The sequence below is a fragment of the Pocillopora verrucosa genome, chromosome 3 (assembly GCF_036669915.1).
Source record: "Pocillopora verrucosa isolate sample1 chromosome 3, ASM3666991v2, whole genome shotgun sequence".
NCBI classification, from domain to species: Eukaryota; Metazoa; Cnidaria; class Anthozoa; order Scleractinia; family Pocilloporidae; genus Pocillopora; species Pocillopora verrucosa.
Genome location: NC_089314.1, coordinates 367,161 through 388,886, shown reverse-complemented (window position 1 = coordinate 388,886; position 21,726 = coordinate 367,161). Strand labels below are relative to the sequence as shown.

Genomic DNA, 21,726 nt, shown 5'->3' with positions numbered 1-21,726 from the left:
TAGCCAACTTGGATCGTCTGTGATACGTGACTCAAACTTCTGTATTACCAATATAAAGCTGGCGAGTGCTGTGTCAGTATAAAGAGCTCTTGGCCGCATCATGTTGATCATTTGATATGTTAATGTTTTATAACACATGATTTAGAGTAACTGATTCCGCTTCACATCAACTTTCGGTTAGAAGAAAAAAAGAGAAAAAAATCAGCGACAACACCTTAGCCTATGAACACCCTTCCCCTGCACTAGAAAAAACAATATCAATTCTCCAGACCTTTCAGGAAGTTTTGGCGACATTCACCTCGTCGAGAATTTCGGTTTTTGATCCAATCAACTTCTGCTTATGTTGGGACTGAAGGGTTAAAACTCTCTGCGAAAGTGATGCACGACGTTTACAATTGTCGTTTCAATTCTTCCTGGATATAGAATCGGCAAATAGGGAAATTTTTTAACAGAAAACGTTGACTTAATACTTTCATTTTCAAATGCGAAAACCACATACAGAACTCGAAATATTTCACCAACCTGCGTTTAGGATATTTTTTTGTTGTATTTCCTCTTGGTATTGCTCACGTTTAATGAAACCAACGTTATTCCTTTTCGTTACGTTTCAGAATGGAACCATTGCTTATTGAAGACTAACAGGGGGTGGGTAACAACTGCACGCTGGAAGATCGCTTGTTTGCTCACCATGGCTGTCTTGCTGGTCCTGTTATTGATGTTTATGACGCTGTATGTATCAGGACAAAGGCTATCCGGGGCACAGAAAGGTAAGACATACGTTTGAAGGATGTTTATGCGCAGTTATGGTGAACAAATCTGCAAATTACCTACGCTCAAGAACGTGAATATCGTATGAGGCGATATTATTAATCGAAACATGTAAAACGCCTTGGGATCAAAACCTACTAGTTAGCAGTAAGTCTGGAGTAAAGGATATGTTGGTGGACTCAATCTTATGGCTACGTTCGAGATGTTTAGATGAGGATATGTAAACAATGATTTCCTTCCCTAGTTGCATGGCCTCATTCAAACACTCGAGGCTTTGGAAAGTTCTCACCGCGTCTTGGGCTAGCATAACTTTCTCGAGTTGTCCCAACTCCCTGCGTGTTTAAATAATGCAATATAAACTCGGAAAAATTCCTCTATTGCTTGATTTTTAGATCGTTCGTTGAAGGTAGAAAGAGCTATGGCTTTTTGTTTTACTTTGCCGCCCTTCTCAGTATATTTACTCGCACGTGGCTCAGTTCAATATTGCTGGTTCTAGCAGTATGCGAGACATGCGTCGCATATGAACTATATAAGTTCACTATAGATTTTCCGGCTGTAGCTTAACGGCAGAGCATCGGAGAAAGAAATGCGAAAGCTAGTTTTAAAAATGTAAAGCGCACACTGAAAGCTCAAATAATGCATTTGGAGCTTTCACAACTAAGGAATTTGTTGAGGTAGGAATGTCAAAATATGTCTTGTTGGCTCAAAAATGTTGGTCCGCTTTAGGAAATTGTCCTGGATGTCACTCCTTTGTTTCTAAGAACATTTGAAATTGGAGTCATTTATCATCAAAGAAGAAAAATTGTAGAAAAAGATGACAACGTTGGAAAATAACCTGGCGCTTTCTTGTTCCAAAAATTCCTTTCTGATCGATGATCGCCATGGGCTCATGTAATCGCTTTAACTATCCGAACAAGAATGAAAACCTCAATGTCAACATCCTGGTCTGTTGACACAGATTTGCTTGAAACCAATGAAACAATTGCCAAGACTACAAAGATGTAAATTTGAATTGCAGATATCAGCATCACAATTTGTCAGTTACATCTATTACGCTGTTGTTCGCTTTATTCCCAATTGCTCACAATGTAAATTTAGACTTTTATTCGTCCCTTACTTCACTACTTGCTTGCAATTCGTAAGGTAATTTAATCAATGTGTTAGCAAAGGTGAAACAGTGAGAGAGAAAGATAACAACAATACTGCTCCTACCATGGCTCGTCTTGTATTGTCTAATGCGTCGTCTTGTCGTACAGGAAAGGAATGCTTAATTCCGATACCGACAGAACAAGGCATTTCAGAAACAGAGTATACACTTAACAAATTCCTGCAACTTATACTTTTTTTTTCTCTTCTTGTAGTGTATTAAGTAGTGCTACAAAATTATGCAATTGAAGACAACCGTCTCTGTACACATTGAACACAATTTTCGTCAAAAATTACCATGTGAAAGAAAACGTCAAACTGGAAAACTCAACTAAAATGCTACTGAAAAAACAAAAATAAAATAAAAAAGGAGAAGGGAAAAAAAGGGAAAGGAAGACGATAAATTGAAGTGCAACTGTATAAATGATGTCTAAATCACTCCTACTTGCTCACTAAAAGTCCAGTTTATCAACTGATGGGGCCGGTAATCAACTGTATCAATAATATCTTCTAAAACGCAAAAAACAAACATATCGTCGTACAGAAAAATATACTTGTTTTGTTTACTTTTATCAACATGCATCGTGCTTAATAAAAAATTGCTTTGGTTTCCCTGATGACTCAGTCTTATCAGCAGACCTCAGCTCTTTCTGTCGCCATGTTCGCTGCTAAATCGATTCGTTTTTATCTGCTCCTGATCTTTGTGGCTTCACCTGACATTTCCTCATCCACTCGAGTGAATAAGACTGTCTCGGATGGCAAAGTTTTCATCACTGGAGACCATAATGAAGTTGTTTTGTCTTCCGCCCGAGAAACGAAACTGGAATTGGCTGAAATTAAAAACAAACTAAAGTTGTTAAGCGAGTCGAATGAAGATTTGTCCAATTTACTTCACGCCATGAACTTGACGCTAACAGACTTGGAGAAACAAGGTAGGATTAGCTTTCTTTCTTGATACAGATGAGATTACTGAATGCCTTTACACTGTATTGGACTGCTCCTTACAACTTGTAAACATTACCTTTTAAAAAAATACATTACCTGTGCGCTTCTCATTTACCAAATTTTCCGAATTTAGATTCAAAAGAAGGAACACTATCTGAGTTCCTCACGGTCTAGATTGCAGAGATGTTTGTTTCCAGAGTTATTTTTGACCAAACGAAGCTTTTCATAGATTATACTGAACTACGTTAGTTATTGCGTGGAAATCTAGTAATCGAATATTAACCGCTGGCGTGGCGAGTAACCCAGTAAGTTGTGCAGCACTCATAACTATAATTATTTGTGCATCGTGAAAAATTGTTTCACTTTTTTCAGCGGCCTCTTGGGTTGTGATACTACGCTTTTCACGCTTGAAAAAAATTTGTTTGTGGGGTTGCGTGGTATGCTCATAAAAAAAAACAAAAAACAACGACAACATTTCTTGGAACGCTGTTGTTGTAATCGGAGACTCGCTCGACCAATGGTTTAAAAAAGGTGTAAGGTGACAGTTCTCCTGAAAACGTTAACTGTAATCTATAGAACTATAACCTTTTGTTATTGAACTACCCTTGTAACTTGCATCAAATCAGTAGTTGCACCACAATTAAATCTAAAGACGAGATTTTTTAAAGAGGTCTCGAAAGCAGCGTTGACAAATTAAAAAAACTGAGTAATTCTTCAGTTGCAGGATACACTCTGCAATTTCCACGAAAAGGAACCAGTGATTACGTCATCATCACACGTGGTATGCCAAACCTGTCAGCTGTGACAGTTTGTCTGTGGATAAAAACCGTTGATACTGGAAATGAAGGAACACCCCTGAGCTATGCTGTATCTGGACAAAGCAACGAACTTCTCCTGTGTAACTATAGAAATTTTGAAGTTTTCATCAACGACCATAGGAGGTTTGAGTATTTCATCTGAAGTTTTGTCCTGTTATTAATCACAATAGTTGTTTTGATTTAATGTTGCTATAAGCTTTAAGATACTCAAAATGCACTTCTCGCGTTTTGCTGCTAATTTTAGTGGTTCTACTTCTGTATCCGCCAATGATGGAAAGTGGCATCATATCTGCCTCACATGGGAGAATACCGCTGGATCATGGAAATTATTTCGAGATGGTTCGGTTGCCGCTTCTGGTAAAAGTTTCCAAACAGGTAAATTCCTCTTTTAGTATTGGTCCGTACAATAGTATTAATTGTTTAGTGAGTGCATCTGCTAATACAAAGAGGCCGAAATGACTAAACCGCGTCTTTTTTAACAGGTAAATTTATCTTTTTCCTTAATTTCCTGTCAATGTCCTCACAGGTCACGTGATTCGTGCAAATGGAGCCCTGGTACTAGGGCAGGATCAAGACTCAAAGGGAGGAGGTTTTAAAGCCCATCAATCTTTCATCGGTGAAATGACAGGTGTCAACATCTGGGATCACGTTCTAAAAGACCAAGAAATCGCACGCATGTCAAAGTCGTGCCTGACAGGGATGGGCAACGTGTTTCAGTGGCGCGAGTTCAAAGCTCACATCAAGGGCTCAGTGAAGATAATTAAGCCATCGTGCTGAAGTGAAAACATCCATGACGTGATTTGTAAACATTATGAAGGATGTTACATTAAAGATAAATGTTGACAGCTCTTTGTTGATAATCTGATGCGTGCCGTTATCTTTTCTTGACCATCCTACCAATGCTGAGACCAATCTTTTTCGGTCGATGCAATTTTAAAATTGAGTGTGGAAAACAACTCGGAAATGTCTTGATTTGGTTTTCCTATCAAGTGATGAGATGTAAAACTAAAACCATCCGTACCTTAGACACTTGTGTTTTCTCGTGCCTTTAACAATTTGCCAATTTTACCGTCTCCTTTCATGTTCGTGTCGGTTTTTCAATATCATACTTGTTCTCACTGGTTAAAAACTTGCGAAGTTGTAAAAAACAAACTTCTGATCGCATGATAAAAATATTGCTCACTCCATATTTGGCCTTGTTTGCTGAGTTCCCTCGGATAAAATAACAAATAACTTGGTCAATTTTTGCTATAGAAATGAAATTACTAAGATTGTGATTCTCTGTAAGATACTTCAATGATTTTGAATTTAATCACGCAACAAAGCACCATTATCTTTGCATGCATCAGAGACAGCAATAGTATCGAGGTTAAAACATGTAGCTTGACACGTACGGTAAACTTCACAAAACAGTTAAGGCAAACGTCATTTGTTGGCACGCAATCTCTTACCGCTTTTGCAAGGTGCTTGGTTACTACGCACTAGACACAAAAATGTCGAGATATTAATTTCAGTTTTCATGTCTGCACGCGATTCAACTTTTTCCCAGAATGGACCAATTCATCACGTGATATCGGTATGGTTTCTCGAAATGGTTCGATGATGAAAGACATAAACAACTGCAGCAGCTAGAACTCGGGGATAAATTCCATTTTGAACTAAAGATCAGCGGTTGAATCTTGACCTTGCGCGTGAAAGCTTGTAATTATTTTGTCTTTTTACTCCGGAATCAGTACCTCAGGTTGGTTTTGAATATTCCTTGCGTTATTTGCGAAATATTGAAATGCGTTGGCTTTGCTGTTCTTGATTGACGGTTAAATCGTTTGCAATGCCATGCCGGGCCTCTCATCGCGTTTAGCGTGTGTAGGCTTGTTAGGAAGAACAAAGACCTAAAAGAGCTTAGATTAAAATGTCTGTTTCGAATATTTTTGCAGATTTTCGGCATAGTCGGAGTTTCGAATTCTTGTAAATCATCTCCTGAGCCAGGTGCAGTTCGCGGTAATGAGTAAAGATTTCGCTCTTCTGTTTACGAGTGTAACAGTCATGTGCGTTCCCCCCACTAAAAAACGTTAATTTTATATAGTATATAAGTATATATTATCTGTTTTAATTCGGAGTAGTTTTATGTTTTGATTCCATCGTAACTCCAAAACAACACGCTTAATAAGGGAACTATTCGCAAAAACAGTAAGTTAGTGTCGCATTCAGTTTTCTAGCTCTTTGTCATCAAACGTAATCAACAGCATTAGAGTTTTTGGCAGAATGACTTACCAATAAAGATTTTTTTTAGCCAACTTGGATCATCTGTGATACGTGACTCAAACTTCTGTATTACCAATATAAAGCAGGCGAGTGCCGTGTCAGTATAAAGGGCTCTTGGCCGCACAGTGTAGGTGATTTGATACGTTAATCTTTTACAACGCAACCTTTAGAATAACTGATTCCGTTTCACATCAACTTTCGATTAGATGAAAAAAGAAAAAAAAATCATCGACAGCAACACCTTAGCCTGTGAACAGCCGCCCCCCCCCCCCAACTGCACCAGGAAAAACAGTACCAATTCTCCAAGCGTGTCAGGAAGTTTTGGCGACATTCACCTGAGAGAATTTCGGATTTTGATCCAATTAACGCCTGCTCGTGTTAGGCCTGAAGGGTTAAAACTCTCTCTGAAAGTGATGCACGTTGTTTGCGATTGTCGTTTAGATTCTTCCTGAATACAGAATCGGCAAATGGTGAAATTTTTAAAAAAAAATGTAGACCGAATATTTTCATTTTCAAATGCGAAAACCACCTACAGAACTTGAAATGTTTCACCAATCTGCGATCAGGAATCCTTTTTAGTTGTATTTCCTCTTGGTATTGCTTACCTTTGATGAAACCAAGGTTACTCTTTATCGTTGCGTTTCAGAATGGAACCATTGCTTATTGATGAAGATCAGCAACAGAAGACTAAAAGGGGGCGGGGAACAGCTGCACACGGGAAGATCGCTTGTTTGCTCACCATGGCTGTCTTGCTGGCCCTGTTATTGATATTTATTACGCTGTCTGTATCAGGACGAAGGCTATGCGGGGCACAGAAAGGTAAGACATATGTTTGAAGAAAGACGTTTATATGCGGTTATGGCACCAAAAAATTGGCTTGTACTGCGCGCATATTATTTCAGCGATTATACCTTATCCTCCCTCTCAGTAGAAGTGTTTGGGTCAGCATCTGTTTGGCTGATGAATCACTCGTTCGTAACGCATAAGCTGGGAAGTTACCAAAATGCTGCAAAACGATTTCTTACTGCTATTTGAAGTTCACAGTTGCGTTAGTTGCCCTTTTGCAGCTTCTTGTGGAATGGAGTTTTAAGCTTCTTGCGTTTGAAACGTCTTGCCGATGTCCTGCATTTTCTCTTCTTTGACTCACTCGGGCATTCCTGCGCCAGTTAATGCGGTTCTTGCGCAACTATCATGCATCAGTCAATGCAACGCATCTGCTAACTCCCTCTCCCCTTCCCCCATTGCCAAGAAAAAGCGGCCTCAGTAAAGAAAAGAGCCGGCCTTTAAATGTGGAGAATGCTAAACTTTTTCAGTGAGGCTCAGCTCTTTTATTTCAGTCAGTAAAACGTCTGGTTCGCTCAAGGGCCCAAATCATTACCGAGAACCTTGTTGAAGTCCTAAATGTAATAACTGTCCTAAATGTAACAAAGTCCTAAATGTAAAAACATTTGGTCCTAAATGTAAAAACATTTGGTCCTAAATGTAATAAAGTCCTAAATGTAATAAGTCTCCAATGCAATCATTTAACTCCTTCAGCGCATTGTTGTTATGGCGGACATCCACATTGAAATGTTAGTGACAGCTGTTACACCCCAAAAACCGCTGACCAGTATACATGTCACATTACGGGCTCGCTGATATCAATCAGCGTTTTTTTACTTGTTAGACATAAGAAATATCAGCAGTCGAAGTATGGTCCTTAAAGTGGTTTATTGATCGAGTTGAAGAAAATCATTTCCAGCCCAAAGTGGGCCAGTGCTTGGCTGGAACATCATTAGGATGGAATCGATTGGTACGTAATCATTAAGTTTTTTTGGAAAAGAAATTGGCTACAATTGATGATGAACTAGCATGCTATTGTTGATGTTATCGTGAGTAGTGATGCACCGTTTTAGAGCAGTTTGGATGATTTCGCTGTGTCACATGTCAATCCAAATGAAATTTATTATTATCAGTAGCGTTACTGAAATTTTGCACATCAATGTTATTAAGTGTTAATTGATTTTAATGAAGCATTTGAGTCCATTTTTAAGAACGACTATCCTGATTTATTCAATTTTGAACCTGGAGTATTGCATTTCTAGCCCTCTATGGCTTTACTCCACCTCAGTAATCAGTTCATGTACCATATGACTATAAGTGGAAACTGTTGACCCTTCTTTTTTCGTGCTTCTATTTATCTATTCATTTTCTCCCCTCACGGTGGGGAGAAGAGATGAAGACAAAAAATGAAATATTATAAAATATATTTATAAATATAAAAAAGAACTCGGCCAATATCCAGCCATTTTGACCTCACGCTTGGTCAATAACGCACATGAATATATTTTATGCAGACCTGTACAAATCTGGCAAGGGAAGACAGTACAAAAAATGCCCTTCCGAGCCCAGAATTTGTCTAACGTATGAGTCGGTGGACTTCCTTTTCCTTGTAATTCGGTTCATGGAGTGTTAACTTCAGCACTGATGACAGAGGTATATCGTCAAAGTCTTTCACACTCAAGAGTCTGAGCCAATGATATAAAGAGAGCTATTGGTCAACGTTCTCATTGCTTTTGCGTACGTCAATTTGATGCCAAAAGCACACCAGTATCAGTATAAGGTTTTGTAGCCAATGCTTCTCAACCTACGTCTTTAGCAAATAAAAAGACGCTGATTAATATCGGTGAGCCCGTAATATTCCATGAACATTGGTCAGAGGATTCTTTAGTGCAACAGCTGTCACTTTAACATCTCAATGTTAGCGCAGTTAAACGATTGCATAGGAGTTTTATTACATTTAGGACCGAACGTTATTACATTTAGGGCTTTTTTACATTTAGGACCAAATGTTATTACATTTAGGACTTTATTACATTTAGGACTTCAACAAACCTTGTTCCGCATACGTAAACAATCAGTTTTTTTAACATCTTCATTTATCATTGCTGTCCATAAAAAAACTGGACTCAATAAACGAAGCCATTGAAGCTTTGTCCAATCGCCTTGACTGGCAAGACAAACAAATTGGAGAGGATCTCGTAAATTTTAATGTTACGAACACATCTCAAAGAACAACGGTCTTGGAAATGCAAGGTTTGTATATTTAGAACTTGTAGTGGTGTTTCTTTAATGAGGTTTTGATTTGTGAAAAGGTCATAGCTAATGTGAAGGTTGTTTTTGTCATCTAAATAGATGTGCCTGCTCTAAGTTGATAAACCGGCCTTTCTTGTTTCAAAAGAGTCAGTTTTAGGTCAAATGTGTTAACCTGTTTTGAAAACTTGATGATTTAAACAAAAAAAATTTAGAGAGCTTTAATGTTTGCATTACAGCTGCTGGAGCATTTGGGCCGCAATAGGAGGGGCTAGAATCCTCACCAGGAAACCCAGTTTGTCCTTTGTCCTTGGCACTTAAATGGGTTATCGCTTGCGTTAAAAATCCTTTTCTATTTGTCATTGTCTACAGAAAAGATGGACTCAATGTACAAAGCCTTTGAAGCATTGTCCAAACGTCTTGACTCACTGGACGTAAATATCGGAAGAAAACTGGATTTAGTAAATGTCCATGTTAAGAACGCATCTCAGAGGACAACTGCTTTGGAAATGCAAGGTATGCATTTTAAGTCGCATATATGCGTGTGCATTGGGCCTCTTTTTCCACTGCTCATCTTAAGGTCCTTGAAGAAACTGAAGACAATGAACAAAACCATCGGAAGCCTTTTCTAAAAGGTTCGATGGTTGAATTTCATTTGGTAGGGGATCTGGGCTGCAGCTCGAATGTTCACAACGTGCCATAATTTTTCTTTGCACCACCTACGTGTGTAATCAGCCATTTTAGCTTTTATTTTGTCGCGATTGTTTACAGATAACCAGGACTCAATGTTCAAAGCCATTGAAGCTTTGTCCAAACGCTTCGACTCCCTGGACGCAAATATCGAACGAAAATTGGATTTAGTAAACGTGAATGTTAAGAACATGTCTGAAAGGACGACTGCTTTGGAAATGAACGGTATGTATATTTACATTGATTTTCAACTTAGGTTGTATTGCTTTTGCTTCAATGCGGCTAATGATTGATCTATGAAGGAAACTTGGGCCTCTCTCTCAACCAAGGAGATGCAAAACAAAAAACAAGTCTGACTCAATAATGAACATTTCTCCTACTTGTGGCTGTTGACGTTGAGTCACCAATCCTCCCTTATGACATCATTTTCCTACACAGTTAAACCTGCATCAAGAGGTCAGCCACGAAGAATGGCTGGCGGTTGCCGCGTAAGGCCGCGTAAAAACGATGTAAAACGCCAATTTCAAGAGCAAAAATTTTACCAATACGCAAGTGGACATTACGCATCTAACGCATGTTCAAGGATGTAATGTAACACAATCCGATCGCATCCAACCCTTGCTTGCGAGTGGCTTGGTGATCTTTGGCTTCACTTCTTTGAATGTTCTCCACACAAACACTCTATCAACACACGTGGGGAACCTCTCGAGAAATTCAATATTATGTCCTGAAAGTAGACTTTCAAAAGTGTAAAAGATTTATTTGACAGTTCGATTTAATTTCATTTAAATATACTTGCATGTCAAAATCCCATTGTTTGGGAAATCTCAGATATTTTTTCCTTACGCAGATAACCTTTAAAACCACTATGTAAATTATGTGAAAATTACAATCACGCAGGGCAGCGTAACTTGGAAATAGTACTCGGAAACAGCGGTAATCTCTCTGTGAAATTCATTTTGGTTCAGTGCGTAAGAATCGAAATTTGTTTGAAAAACTTTCTTTTCTGACATTTCGAAATCACACCATGAACCAATATGTTTTTTTGTCCCACGCATTTATTATTGAAAGATTTTAAGATCTTTGTTTATGTCTTTCAATTTCTTCAGGAAGACTGGCTCTAATTAACAAAACAATCGAGGCGTGGTACACAAGTCCTCACTCGTTTAACAAAAGTGTCGTAAGGAAACTGGATGTCGTGATTAAGTCAATCGAAGAGCTCTCTTTGCAATTTAAGAACACATCTGAAACGATAAAGGCATTGGTCATGCAAAGTATGCATCTTTAAAATAATTTTCACTTTCGTGTTGTAAGTAATGTAGGATTGCTTGATTTTGCTTTACCGCCCTATGCAAACTCGCATCACCCTAGCTAGCCTATCAACTATTATGATGTAAAAATAATCATGGTACAATCAGAGATGAGAAACTTTATAACATTTCTCAAGAGATTTATGTTTTTCTTTTTTAATCTATATTGACATATTTATATTCATGAGTCTGTGTATTTACATGTATCTATCTATCAGTCAGGAAAATTTGTCCTTTGTTGAAAAACCTGAAGAATGGTTTTTCACACAGTCAGAAAAACTGCACGGGGGAGTCTATTTCATTCAGTTGTAACTGTGGTTACTGGTTGAATGGACCCTCAGAGCGTCTCTACCTGGTCAACGGTTCATGGACGGGAGTGCAGCCAACTTGTGAATTTAGTAAGAGTTTCACTCCATAATTATTTAGAGTGTCTTTCGGGTAAGGTTAGTCCTGAAAAATTTGTTATTAGCCTTAATGACAATCGGAGACGAAGTATGTCATTGAAAGTATTTAGTGCTGCAGATGAAGCATTGAGCAAAGTCCCAGTCAATAGTGTGGTTTGTAGATTGATGATGTTCCGGCATTTGATTTTTTTACATCATCGCTCGTTTATGTTAAGTCAGTTTTCCGTTGATGTACCTGCAAACCTCTGGAATCCGGAATCCCTAATCTCGTTTGTGTGTATCTAACTTTAGTCAGTAAATGTCGAAACGCAATAATCAATTTGTTGGTTTTTCGGACGTTGTGGGGATGCTTCCGAAAATATCCGTTACGTATTGCAGGGTCACTGAGAAAGTACGAGTCGCGTTTTAGATCGTGTATACAATTTGTGGGTGTTTCATCACTTAATAGAAGCGTCGTTGAAGTCTTAAAATCACTCGGGATGTTGTATGTAACAGGGAATATTCTTGATTCTGAGATATAAGTTACCAGTCATTCTTGCTAAGATGAATTCTAGACTTTTCTCGTGGGTAGAATATTCCGTTACGATGGTTATAACTTCTAAAAACTCCATTTCCTCACTAAATATCCTTTCGTTTGATTTCAGTCAGCCCAAACTACTCTTTGTTATTTCCATATAAGAGTGAAAATGATTACGTAATCATCACGCATAGAATGCCAAGCCTTACAGCTGTGACAGTTTGTATGTGGATAAAGACTAATGCTACAGGAAACAGAGGAACACTTCTTAGCTATGCTGTGAGTGGAGAAGATAACGAACTGCTCTTATTAAGGCCCAGAGATTTTGTGTTCAGCTTACGATCAGTTTGGAGGTACGAGAATACACTTTTATTGAGGAATAGGAACGATAAACTGCACATGATGTGCAGAGCCCGCTTTGTATTATTTAAATCATGAATCAGCAATAGTAAATGTTGTCATAGCTATTTAGTGAACCATATTTAGCTAATCCTAATAGCGGAGCCCTGAATGTTATTTCCTCACACTTGTTATCCATAAAATAAAGCACTATTGGACAGAGCCGATGGTTGACTTAAAAACAATCGGCGTTGTGCGTTTTTCTTTCTCAAATTTATCTATATCTTGATATGAAGACGCATCACCAGCAACCCGAAAGTTTTAGAATCATGGGAAGTCAACAATAAAACATCTCATGAAAATGGCATCAAGTGCCTTGCAGACAGAGCTTGATGATATTTTAGCATTTCACCTCTCTACGTGCAGAAAGAGATAGAAGAGGGATACAGGTTCAATAATTATCGCACCAGACTCAAAATCTATCACACCAATAATCTTCAACTACTTTATCGATCGTTCAACCTTTTCAAAATGGATTATTAAGGAAAGACTTTGAATCCTTTCAATGTTCATTATAGTAGTCCCACCAATGTATCTGCCAACGATGGAAAGTGGCATCACATTTGCTTCGCATGGGAGAATACTGCTGGATCGTGGAAATTGTTCAAGGATGGTTCATTGGGGGCTAGTGGTAGAGGATTAGCAAAAGGTAATTTGTACTCAGAAAATATCGAACATCAAACTAATTCAAAAAATTTTACGGTCAGGCAAGTCGAGTATTTTCAAAAAAAATGTGAAAATTTGCAGATTAAACGTTTTGCTTACTACAACTTTATTTAAATCGTTTGCTCTTGTATTACTAAAACACCTTTAAAAAAGCTAACAACAACAAAAAAACAATAACTACTTTTCCACGAATTGGTTTAAAAGCACGACTAGCGAAGGAATGGAGACATATTCTTGCTTTTAATTACAGGCCGATTGATCCGCGGAGGTGGACACCTTGTACTTGGACAGGATCAAGACAAATTGGGAGGAGGCTTTGAAGAATATCAAAGTTTCATTGGTGAAATGGCATATGTCAATATCTGGAATCACGTGATTTCAGACCAAGAAATCAGGCGCATGTCCAAGTCGTGCTTGACAGGGACGGGAAATTTGTTTCAGTGGAGCGACTTCAAATATCACCGAATGGGCTCAGTGCAGATAGTTCAGCCTTCTTGCTTAAATTAAAATGCGTAATGCTTTACTGAAGTTGAAATTTTAATCGTATTTAGTTAGTTTTAGGCTTGTTTCATTAAGTTTAATTTTAAAGTTCAAAACAACCGTAAAAATGATGGCACTAAGTGTTAAGCACCCTTCTTTTTCACTGTGAAACTTCCTAAATGTTATAGAAATGTCGTTTCCGTTCTTAAAATTTCTCTTATCATTTTGCAAGTTTGCGTTACTAATTTGCCGCGTGAAGAATTATCTTTCCGCTCTGGGAAATAAGTTACCCTGAGATTCTGTAAGACGTATGAAAATATTAATGAATATGAATGGAAAATACAGCCGGGCCGTTAACGTTAAGGCAGCTTTTCAAAAACAAAATTTCTAGGTCGATTAACACAAGAAAAAATAAGTTGAAAGGGTTGAAACTTTGAGGTAGTACCTCTTTTATAATTATTTCCTTTTTTGTTCCTTTTTCCTCTTTTTTCTTTTTTTATTTGCTACTTTTGCCCTTTATAATCCTTTTTTCGTCAAGTTCCAGGCATTCAGTTGGTGGAGACGAACAGGAGAGCGAAAAATTTTTCCACGGGAAAAAGAATAGAGTGTGCAAAAAATGGCATGCGAAAGAGCGCTCTCTTTCTATTGCTGTATCCCTAACAACCATGGTTAACCGCAACCGACATGCGCCAAGTTGCTTGCCAATTTTTTAGCCCGTCTGTTTTTCGTTTCTCTCTCAACTAATATCCAAGTCCAAACCAAGAGAGATGTTGTTTTCGAAGAGTAAATGTGTTTCATGCTATCACCAATAACGTGTCGTGAGTTTGACCAGTAGTCGCGAGTCACGAGTTGCGACTGGTAACATTCTCCGAAGATAAAATCGGTAACAACCTGTATTTCCAGCCTTAAAGAGCCATGAAGACGCTGTTATAGAAATGTTTTAAATCAAGTTTTTATTCATTTTTCCTGTTTTTTTGTAAAGAGCCATGAAGACGCTGTTATACTGAGAAATGTTTTAAATCAAATTTTTATTCACTTTTCCTGTTTTTTTTTGTAAACATCAATATATCTTGGTGTACGTGTCCCCTATTTTTTGTGGTACTAAATAAATGCCCGCCCACGGCCACACAGAAGCAAACCTGGACATCTTTTTCATCCTTTCATCACGTACACAACCCGAGAAGCGCTGGCACCAGCTTACATCGGTGGACTTCTTTTTGAATTGAATTTTGAGCCGGTGATCTCACCGAGCCAGTGTCTCCATAATTTTCAAAGCTACCTGGGAAACATTCTCGCCCTTAGTCCTTTCCAGTAAGCTATAACCGCCACTGTCTCATAGTAAAACGTTTCGCAACTAATTATGCCCTCATGATGTAGTCACTTCTAATGCTAATCGAAGACACAGCCTTCATCACGCGATGTGATCAACTTTTATTAACTTCTCTCTATAAAGTATAAACAGTAAATTTTAATATTTTTATTACGAATTTTGTGGTATGTTCGATATCAATTATTATCATAAAGTTATATCCCGCTTAGCAACCCTGTTCGTTTCTTTCTGACTGATATGAAGCAAAAGACACAGCTTTTACAGGTCTATCTTAATTCTAGTTGGATTTGAACGATAAAACAGTTTGTGAATAGAGCCTGTGATAACTCATTTTAAGCCTCCCTCTTTTACCTCTGGCTCAGCAGATGATAAAAAGGTTATGAATTACAGATGTCAGATTTAAGTAAAAGCAGTCTTGTACAGGGAACTACCGCAACAAGAGTTCTGCTTGTTGGTGGATAACTGACAAAAACGTACAGTCGAACTGTATTAAGCAGCACCGTATTAAGCGGTCACCCCGTATTAAGTGGTCGGTTTTCAAAGTCCCGAAAGTTTCGTTTGCCCCTTTGTGTCATTTTCAGCCCTATTAGGCGGTCACCCCATTTTGATATGAACAAATCGCACAGATTTCAACATGTGAATTTCCATCAAATATTTAGTTCTGTAAAACAAAGATAGATACATTTTAGGTGCAATTTGCGACGACTTTTCGCACATATTTGGGGCGTTCCAATAAAAGGCTTACAAAATGAAATTAAGATTAAACGACTTCAGATAATCTAAAAGTTAAAACGAAAGGCTAATACAAAACTATACAATGTCTTGGTAATTGAGGGGTGGATCCTCGTGAATAAAATTAAGTCGTAAAATCTGTTAACTCTATACTAACCTTATGGCCGGCGCTGACCACGTGTCGATTAATAGCAAAGTGACGATTAACAAACTACAAAAGATCAATACGAGTATCTTAGAAAAAGTCTGGTTTACTCGCCAAAATAAACTTTCCTCGCCACCTCAGTCCCCCCTAAAACGCGACAGTTGACAAAGCACATTGTGTTCTACAACTTTTGCTTTTTCGATTCCGAATATTCCTTTGTTTGCCTCCGGAGTTTTTCTCACCAAATAAGGATTTCCGACTTAACACGACAGATCTCATGACAAAATAACTAAATATCCAAATATCACTGGTTACGCATTCTCGTAAAATTTGTGTTACGCGATGATCGCTTACCTCATGTAGCTTGACACGTACTGTAAACTTCACAAAAAATAGGCAGTCGATGACTGCATATAGCTTACTGCACCTGTTATTACTTAGAATACCATATTTAACCGCCCTGAAACGACACTAGAAATTACTCACAACTCAAGATATAGTGCAACCAAAAATGCAAGCTCCGCGATGAACGAAACAAATATATTATTAGTATAAATATATGCTAACACATTGACACCTGAACCACCCGTAACTGCCACTACCTCCCTTACTAAGCAGAATTTTGTCCCCAAACTTCTTCTATCGTTAGGAGATCAACAAACCAATCACTAAAGTAGATTTAGGCCTGGTTCCCATGTCCATTTTCACGGTATTGACAAAATTTGACCATAACTTCTTTAAAATGCGGCCGATTTCTATGAAACTTTGCCAGACGTTGCGCCTTCATCTAATGGGTAGACGTTTGATGTCCAAGAAACGTGGTGAAACTTGCCAAAACCGCTTCTTTTGGAGCCAAAAAGCTCTGTGCCTTCTACAACAAATTCCCACCACTTGCCCCCACAACAATCACAAAAAAACCTCCGATTCATATTAGCATAGTGATAAACTCCATGAAATCACTCGGAATGAATACAATATTTTTATAATATTTAACATGTAATTGTTCGCGTTTGCTCGAGTCAACCTAAGTACCGATTTCGAGATTTTTACACAAATTTATACAAAATATAAGAAATCTAACAGTAGGTTCTGATTAGAAATAAAGAAAGTGATAGTGGTGGAGTCTAAAAGAAATAATATTGCAACTAAATAATCTTAACTAGTGGTGGGAAATTAAGAAACTCGCAAACAGTGTGTCAAGTTAGCCAGCCGCCATATTTTCACGCGAGGATTCGCCTGGAATGGTTGCCATGGTGTGAATCAACCAATTAGCTTTCAGAAATGCGTGTACAAGGCCAGGGTGCGAAGCCAAAACATGGCAGACAAAGCTGTTTGAAGGTCGGGAAAAAAGCTTATTTCAAATGCCACAAGATTTGCTATCTTGGGCTTTCGGAAGACAAAACCTCGGAAGGAATGGAGCAAGAATCCTTCTTTAACCTACGTGTGTTATTTCTCTAATTTGAAATGGCCAAACCCTAAGTGTAGGGCTGATACTACAACAACCTGCGGTAAAGGAGAGAGGTCAATAAAAAATAAGGCTTTTCGTTCTCTTCTTTAAAACCTGTGGGCAAAAAAACGCGGTTTTTGTTGAAATAAACTAGTAACTTTATCTCTTATTGTTTTGAATTCGGCAATACTTTATTAGTTTGGGCGCAATATTCAAAAGTAAAGATTGCGCGCCTATCACGTGGTAAGATCAATTGTTCGATACAAGTAAGAAAGGAAGTAAATTTGGCAAGCAACCGATTATGTCTCTTATGTTCAACTGTGGATTTTCAAAGGTTGCCGTCAAAGAAAGTTTCCATAAAACTGGAACAACAACGAAGGAGGCTGATCCCGTTCAGCGATAGAGAAACTACCAAGAAACGCTAGGTGAATCAGCGCAGTCAATTTTCGCCGTTGATAAGTCCACATTCACGTCCACGTTCATTTCGTAAAATGAACGCTGGGAGCCCGACTGAATACCTCAAGTACTTTTCGCTTGCAAAATGGAATGGTTTACCCGATTCTCAGAGGTCAGAACACACTATGTCGCACTGTCATACCTGCCAAGTACATCACTTCGCCTTCCAATCCCTCTTTCCGAACACTGTCAGGTTCAAGCCCCAAAAGCTAATTCAAGAAGCCTTTGTAGAAAATGGGCACGTGGGAAACAATAAAGTAAAGCCCACCCAAAAAGCAATCACATCAGCCGCAAAGCACATTTACTTAAAAATAAATGGGCACTTTCAGAAAACCTTTAACGTTAGCTTTGCTGAAGCTCAAACTAAAGTGTCCGAGCTCGAGTTACAGCAAAAGAAAAGCAAAATACAAAAGAAACGCGAACGTCGACAGCGAGCACTTTAAGAAAAGAACAAAGTGCAAGAGGAATGGTCCAAACGTGACGCAGATACAATGCTTAGCACGAGGCAGTCAGCGAGCAAAACAAAGGACCACTCTGCACTTTGAGACACTGGAGGAAGCAGCCGCAAGGGTCGGAAAACGGAAGAGACAGGAGGATCCTAGAGTTAGGAAGAAAAAACGCCATTCTCCACCGTCACATCAGGTCAACTTCGACAAAGAAAACCTCCTGAAAGAAGTAACAAATATGAAAGAAGGACACAAGGTGAGGTCACTTGCGTATACTATTAACAGTGACGTTCCTTACATCTACCATAAATACAATAATACAATGTAGATACACATACAAGTACATGGGAATTGTAGGGGGGCCTGGCAAAAATATGCAAGTCTGATAACGATGCACTGATTCTTAAAAAATAAAACAACTTTAAGATTGCTTATAAGCATACCATAAATTATTTCCTAGATCAATTATTCAGATCTTGCAAGAAGGTATAGTCTGGAAGATGTAAGGCTAGGAAATATGGTGGTAAAAGAGTACCTTGAAAACCAAGGAGTCGACCTGAAGCGTTTCCAGCAGCTGCGAAGAAGTGATCATCCCCTTCCAAGGCGGAGACTAAACAGGATGGTTGGGAGAGACATCACTGTTCCTGTGCCCAGAACAAATAAAGAAATCAAAGATTCACTGAAGGTAAATTGTCTGACTGAGGTTTAACTAGCAATGTGTTCAAAATCCTTAAAAAATTATATCAATGCAGCCAGATAATCTTTTTTTGTGACTATAAGTGATGGTGACCTCTTAATTGTACTAATAAATTTATATTGGTACTACTGCAGCCATTAAGTACAAAAATATTGTGTACCTAAGCAGTTCATATGCAGACAGTTTAAACAAGTACAATGCTTTCCACAAGTTTACATGCAGTGTAAACTGACCATTAATGTACTCTCGTAGCCTCTATTTCAAACAAAAAAAGGATGTAAACTACTTATAAATTGTCATGTACCTATTAATTTATTATGAAGGAAACAAATTGTAATTAAAATATTTTTAAAAAAAAAATGAAACACAGGACAGGCACATAGGAGTCATTCTACTGTATTTTACACTAGGACAAACTGGATGCAGGAGAATATACCATTGGTGAGCTGGTTTTTCCTAAGAAATATAAAAAGTTAATTCTCAATAGCAATGGTACCCTTCAACAGGTGGAATTTACAGTTTCTGCCAGAAAGATCCCTCCCTCTGAAATCAGAAATAGAGAGCTTCAGAGGTGTGAACAACTTGGCACTGTGCGTTCCTATTCTGATGCTCACTATGGAGGCATGTCAGATGAGAAAGTTACAGAATGTCTGACAGAGATTGGTGAATGCAACAAGCATGTCCAAGAGGATTTAACAGCAAGCCAAAGTAAATAACTTCTTATTAAGTTCCAAAGAACCAGGCATCTCATGATCTGGGGAGACAATTCAACCATTCTGGACCATGGTCACATATTGTACCTAATTCAGTGCCTTTATGATCCAGCCTTCTTCTACACCCCTGAAGAGACGAAGGCCAGAGGGTATGGAGATGTTGATGTAGCAGCAATTGTTGAAAGGCCTCATCTCTATATTCTTGGGAGATGTGGATCAAAAGAGGTTGAGAAGCTTGCATATGTTGATATCAGACAAGAATGCCTTGATTACTTTCCTTACCAAGTAGAAACTAGTGATGGAGTTAAAGTCAATGATGTAATGCGGTTCTTCCATGGAGATGGCCCAGAGCAGCAGTTTGAGAGTGGAGAGCAGAGGGGAGGAAATGCTGGTTGTAGTGGATGTAGTGGAGATTCGCGAAGGTATCATGACCTTACATACAGTTTTTGATGTGCCCAATTGTCTTTAGCAGATCGGCAAAACATAGTGCTAGTAGGGCCTGCAGGAAAAGCAAAAAGAAATGGTGGAATCAGACCCTTCAAAGATATGCCAGTTGCTGAACTATGAAAGGGAATGCAGAGTGCGGGGATTGTGTGAAAAAGGCTACAAGAAGGATCTGCAGATCATCCTAAAAGAGCATCTTGATGGTATACAGAGAGTACCAGCAATGCTTGTCATGGATCAAGGAAGAAGCATAAAGGATCTCCATTTAGGTATGTAATTAACTCAAATATTAACTGTACTAGCATAGCACAAAGTTAATATAAATTCATCTTTTACCAAAAAGGAGAATTACTTTCCTGACTGTATGTTAAATTCATGGACTAGTGGCTCCATGGATGGTTAATACAAATTACAGTTTGTACTTTTATGAACATTTGATCATTAAGGAGATATCTCATCTTCTGCAAAGCATCATGTATATGTTATATAATTTTGTACTCATAGGGACAATAACAACTTTATAATTGACATAACTGACAAGTATCAAATAATATTGATTTTAAAAGCAAAATTTATTGATCTGATTCTCCTAACATGAACCAGGACATACTGTACAAGTCATGTAAAAGCAACACCTGACAATAGCAGTTTAAAAACACTCATATTTCTCCCAGGCATAATTAACCACAGTGTACATGTATTCATCAAACCCAGATAAATTAATTTTATTTGGTTTTATTTATTAACTCTCATTGAAGGGATGTATGAAGTCCTTCCCACTGAACCATTGCATGATGTGAAGGAAAACATCTCGAACATCATCATTGAAATCTCTGCCCACCTCTCAGATGATGCAAAAAAGTTGTGTGAGGAGACGCTGAGCTTGGTTTCTGGAACAAAAGACCAACTGCATGGTTCAGATTATTGAGATCTGTATTGTGCTTGCAAAACAATTGAGAGGTGAACATTGTTTAAAATGTAAAATTTGCCTTATCAATACTAATTTTATTTTTATCCCCCTCCTCTTTAATCAACTAAGTATTTATATGATTACTTTTTATTATTTTCCCCTTCATAGGTTTTGTCAGTGAGAAGGTGCAACTGTTGTTGGACACCATGACAGAAATCATGCAAATTCTGTATGCTAGGGTACAAGAGAGATGCCAAAACAGTGTATTAGGGCTTCACAATCAAACCTTTCTTCATGCTATTGCATGTGAGGAGGTTATTGGAAAGCCTATAATACTTACAGAGAAAAAATTCTATGGCCATTACCTGCACTCACTGGTGTGCCACACACCTATCCAACATCGCATCATCTGCTCCAGGTCAACCAACAGAGAACAACAAGAGTGCTATTTCAACACTTTCGTGAGTATATCCTTAGCAACATCAAGCAGACGACCTGGAGAGATCATCACCCCTGGCCTGATCAGGATGCAAGCAGAGATGAAACAAGCAGAAATCTACGGACGAAGAGCCATTCAAGAGCAAGAGTCATGACTGGGGAAACTATCCAAGTGCTTACCAAAAGCAGAAAATAGTATAATCCCACACAGAATCATTCTTAAATACCAGAGCACTTATCAAGCACAACTGGAGCACATTTCTGATTTCCTTTTGTGTGGAGAGGGAATTTGGTGGAGGCATGTTGTTAAAGGTGTTGAATTCTTTGATGTCACTTCCCCCTGTGAAACTCAAACAGAAGCTCACACCCTTCCACCTTTACACCACTTTTGCTCCCACGCACTGAAGTCAGAAAGTAAATACCTTCAAGAAAACTGGAGGAAGTGTGTGTCATCAGCTCATATTCAAATACCTCACCATGCCATCAGAGTA

At 38.3% G+C, this 21,726-nt stretch overlaps 2 protein-coding genes and 1 pseudogene across 3 annotated transcripts in view; all 3 read left to right on the top strand.

The window, feature by feature from the left end:
* The first annotated feature begins 662 nt into the window (after positions 1-662).
* On the top strand, positions 663-14,561 carry LOC136279766 (uncharacterized). The gene is made up of 9 exons (XM_066163872.1): positions 663-767; positions 6,586-6,758; positions 9,384-9,527; positions 9,783-9,926; positions 10,811-10,975; positions 11,230-11,409; positions 12,060-12,285; positions 12,850-12,980; positions 13,248-14,561. The coding sequence occupies exons 2-9, from the start codon at positions 6,587-6,589 to the stop codon at positions 13,502-13,504; spliced, it is 1,419 nt and encodes a 472-aa protein (XP_066019969.1). The 5' UTR covers positions 663-767; position 6,586; the 3' UTR covers positions 13,505-14,561.
* The window catches only part of LOC131769673 (neuronal pentraxin-2-like), a 33,916-nt gene continuing 14,683 nt past the window's right edge, over positions 2,494-21,726 (top strand). Inside the window, exons 1-4 of one of the 2 annotated variants that reach the window (XM_059085417.2) lie at positions 2,499-2,846; positions 3,578-3,800; positions 3,922-4,052; positions 4,204-4,522. In XM_059085417.2, the coding sequence (XP_058941400.2) occupies positions 2,531-2,846; positions 3,578-3,800; positions 3,922-4,052; positions 4,204-4,454 (921 nt within the window). In that variant the 5' untranslated portion in view covers positions 2,499-2,530 and the 3' untranslated portion in view covers positions 4,455-4,522. Of the gene's footprint in view, positions 2,847-3,577; positions 3,801-3,921; positions 4,053-4,203; positions 4,523-21,726 lie in introns of those variants that run through there. The other variant, XM_066163875.1, reaches the window with a different exon arrangement.
* On the top strand, positions 17,903-21,390 carry LOC136279974 (uncharacterized; annotated as a pseudogene).

Excerpts from the sequence above, each read along its gene's own strand:
- LOC136279766 (XM_066163872.1), top strand. The coding sequence starts at position 6,587 with ATGGAACCATTGCTTATTGATGAAGATCAGCAACAGAAGACTAAAAGG. Across the intron at positions 9,528-9,782 it reads AACTGCTTTGGAAATGCAAG|ATAACCAGGACTCAATGTTC; the intron begins GTATGCATTTTA and ends GATTGTTTACAG. Across the intron at positions 10,976-11,229 it reads AAAGGCATTGGTCATGCAAA|TCAGGAAAATTTGTCCTTTG; the intron begins GTATGCATCTTT and ends TCTATCTATCAG.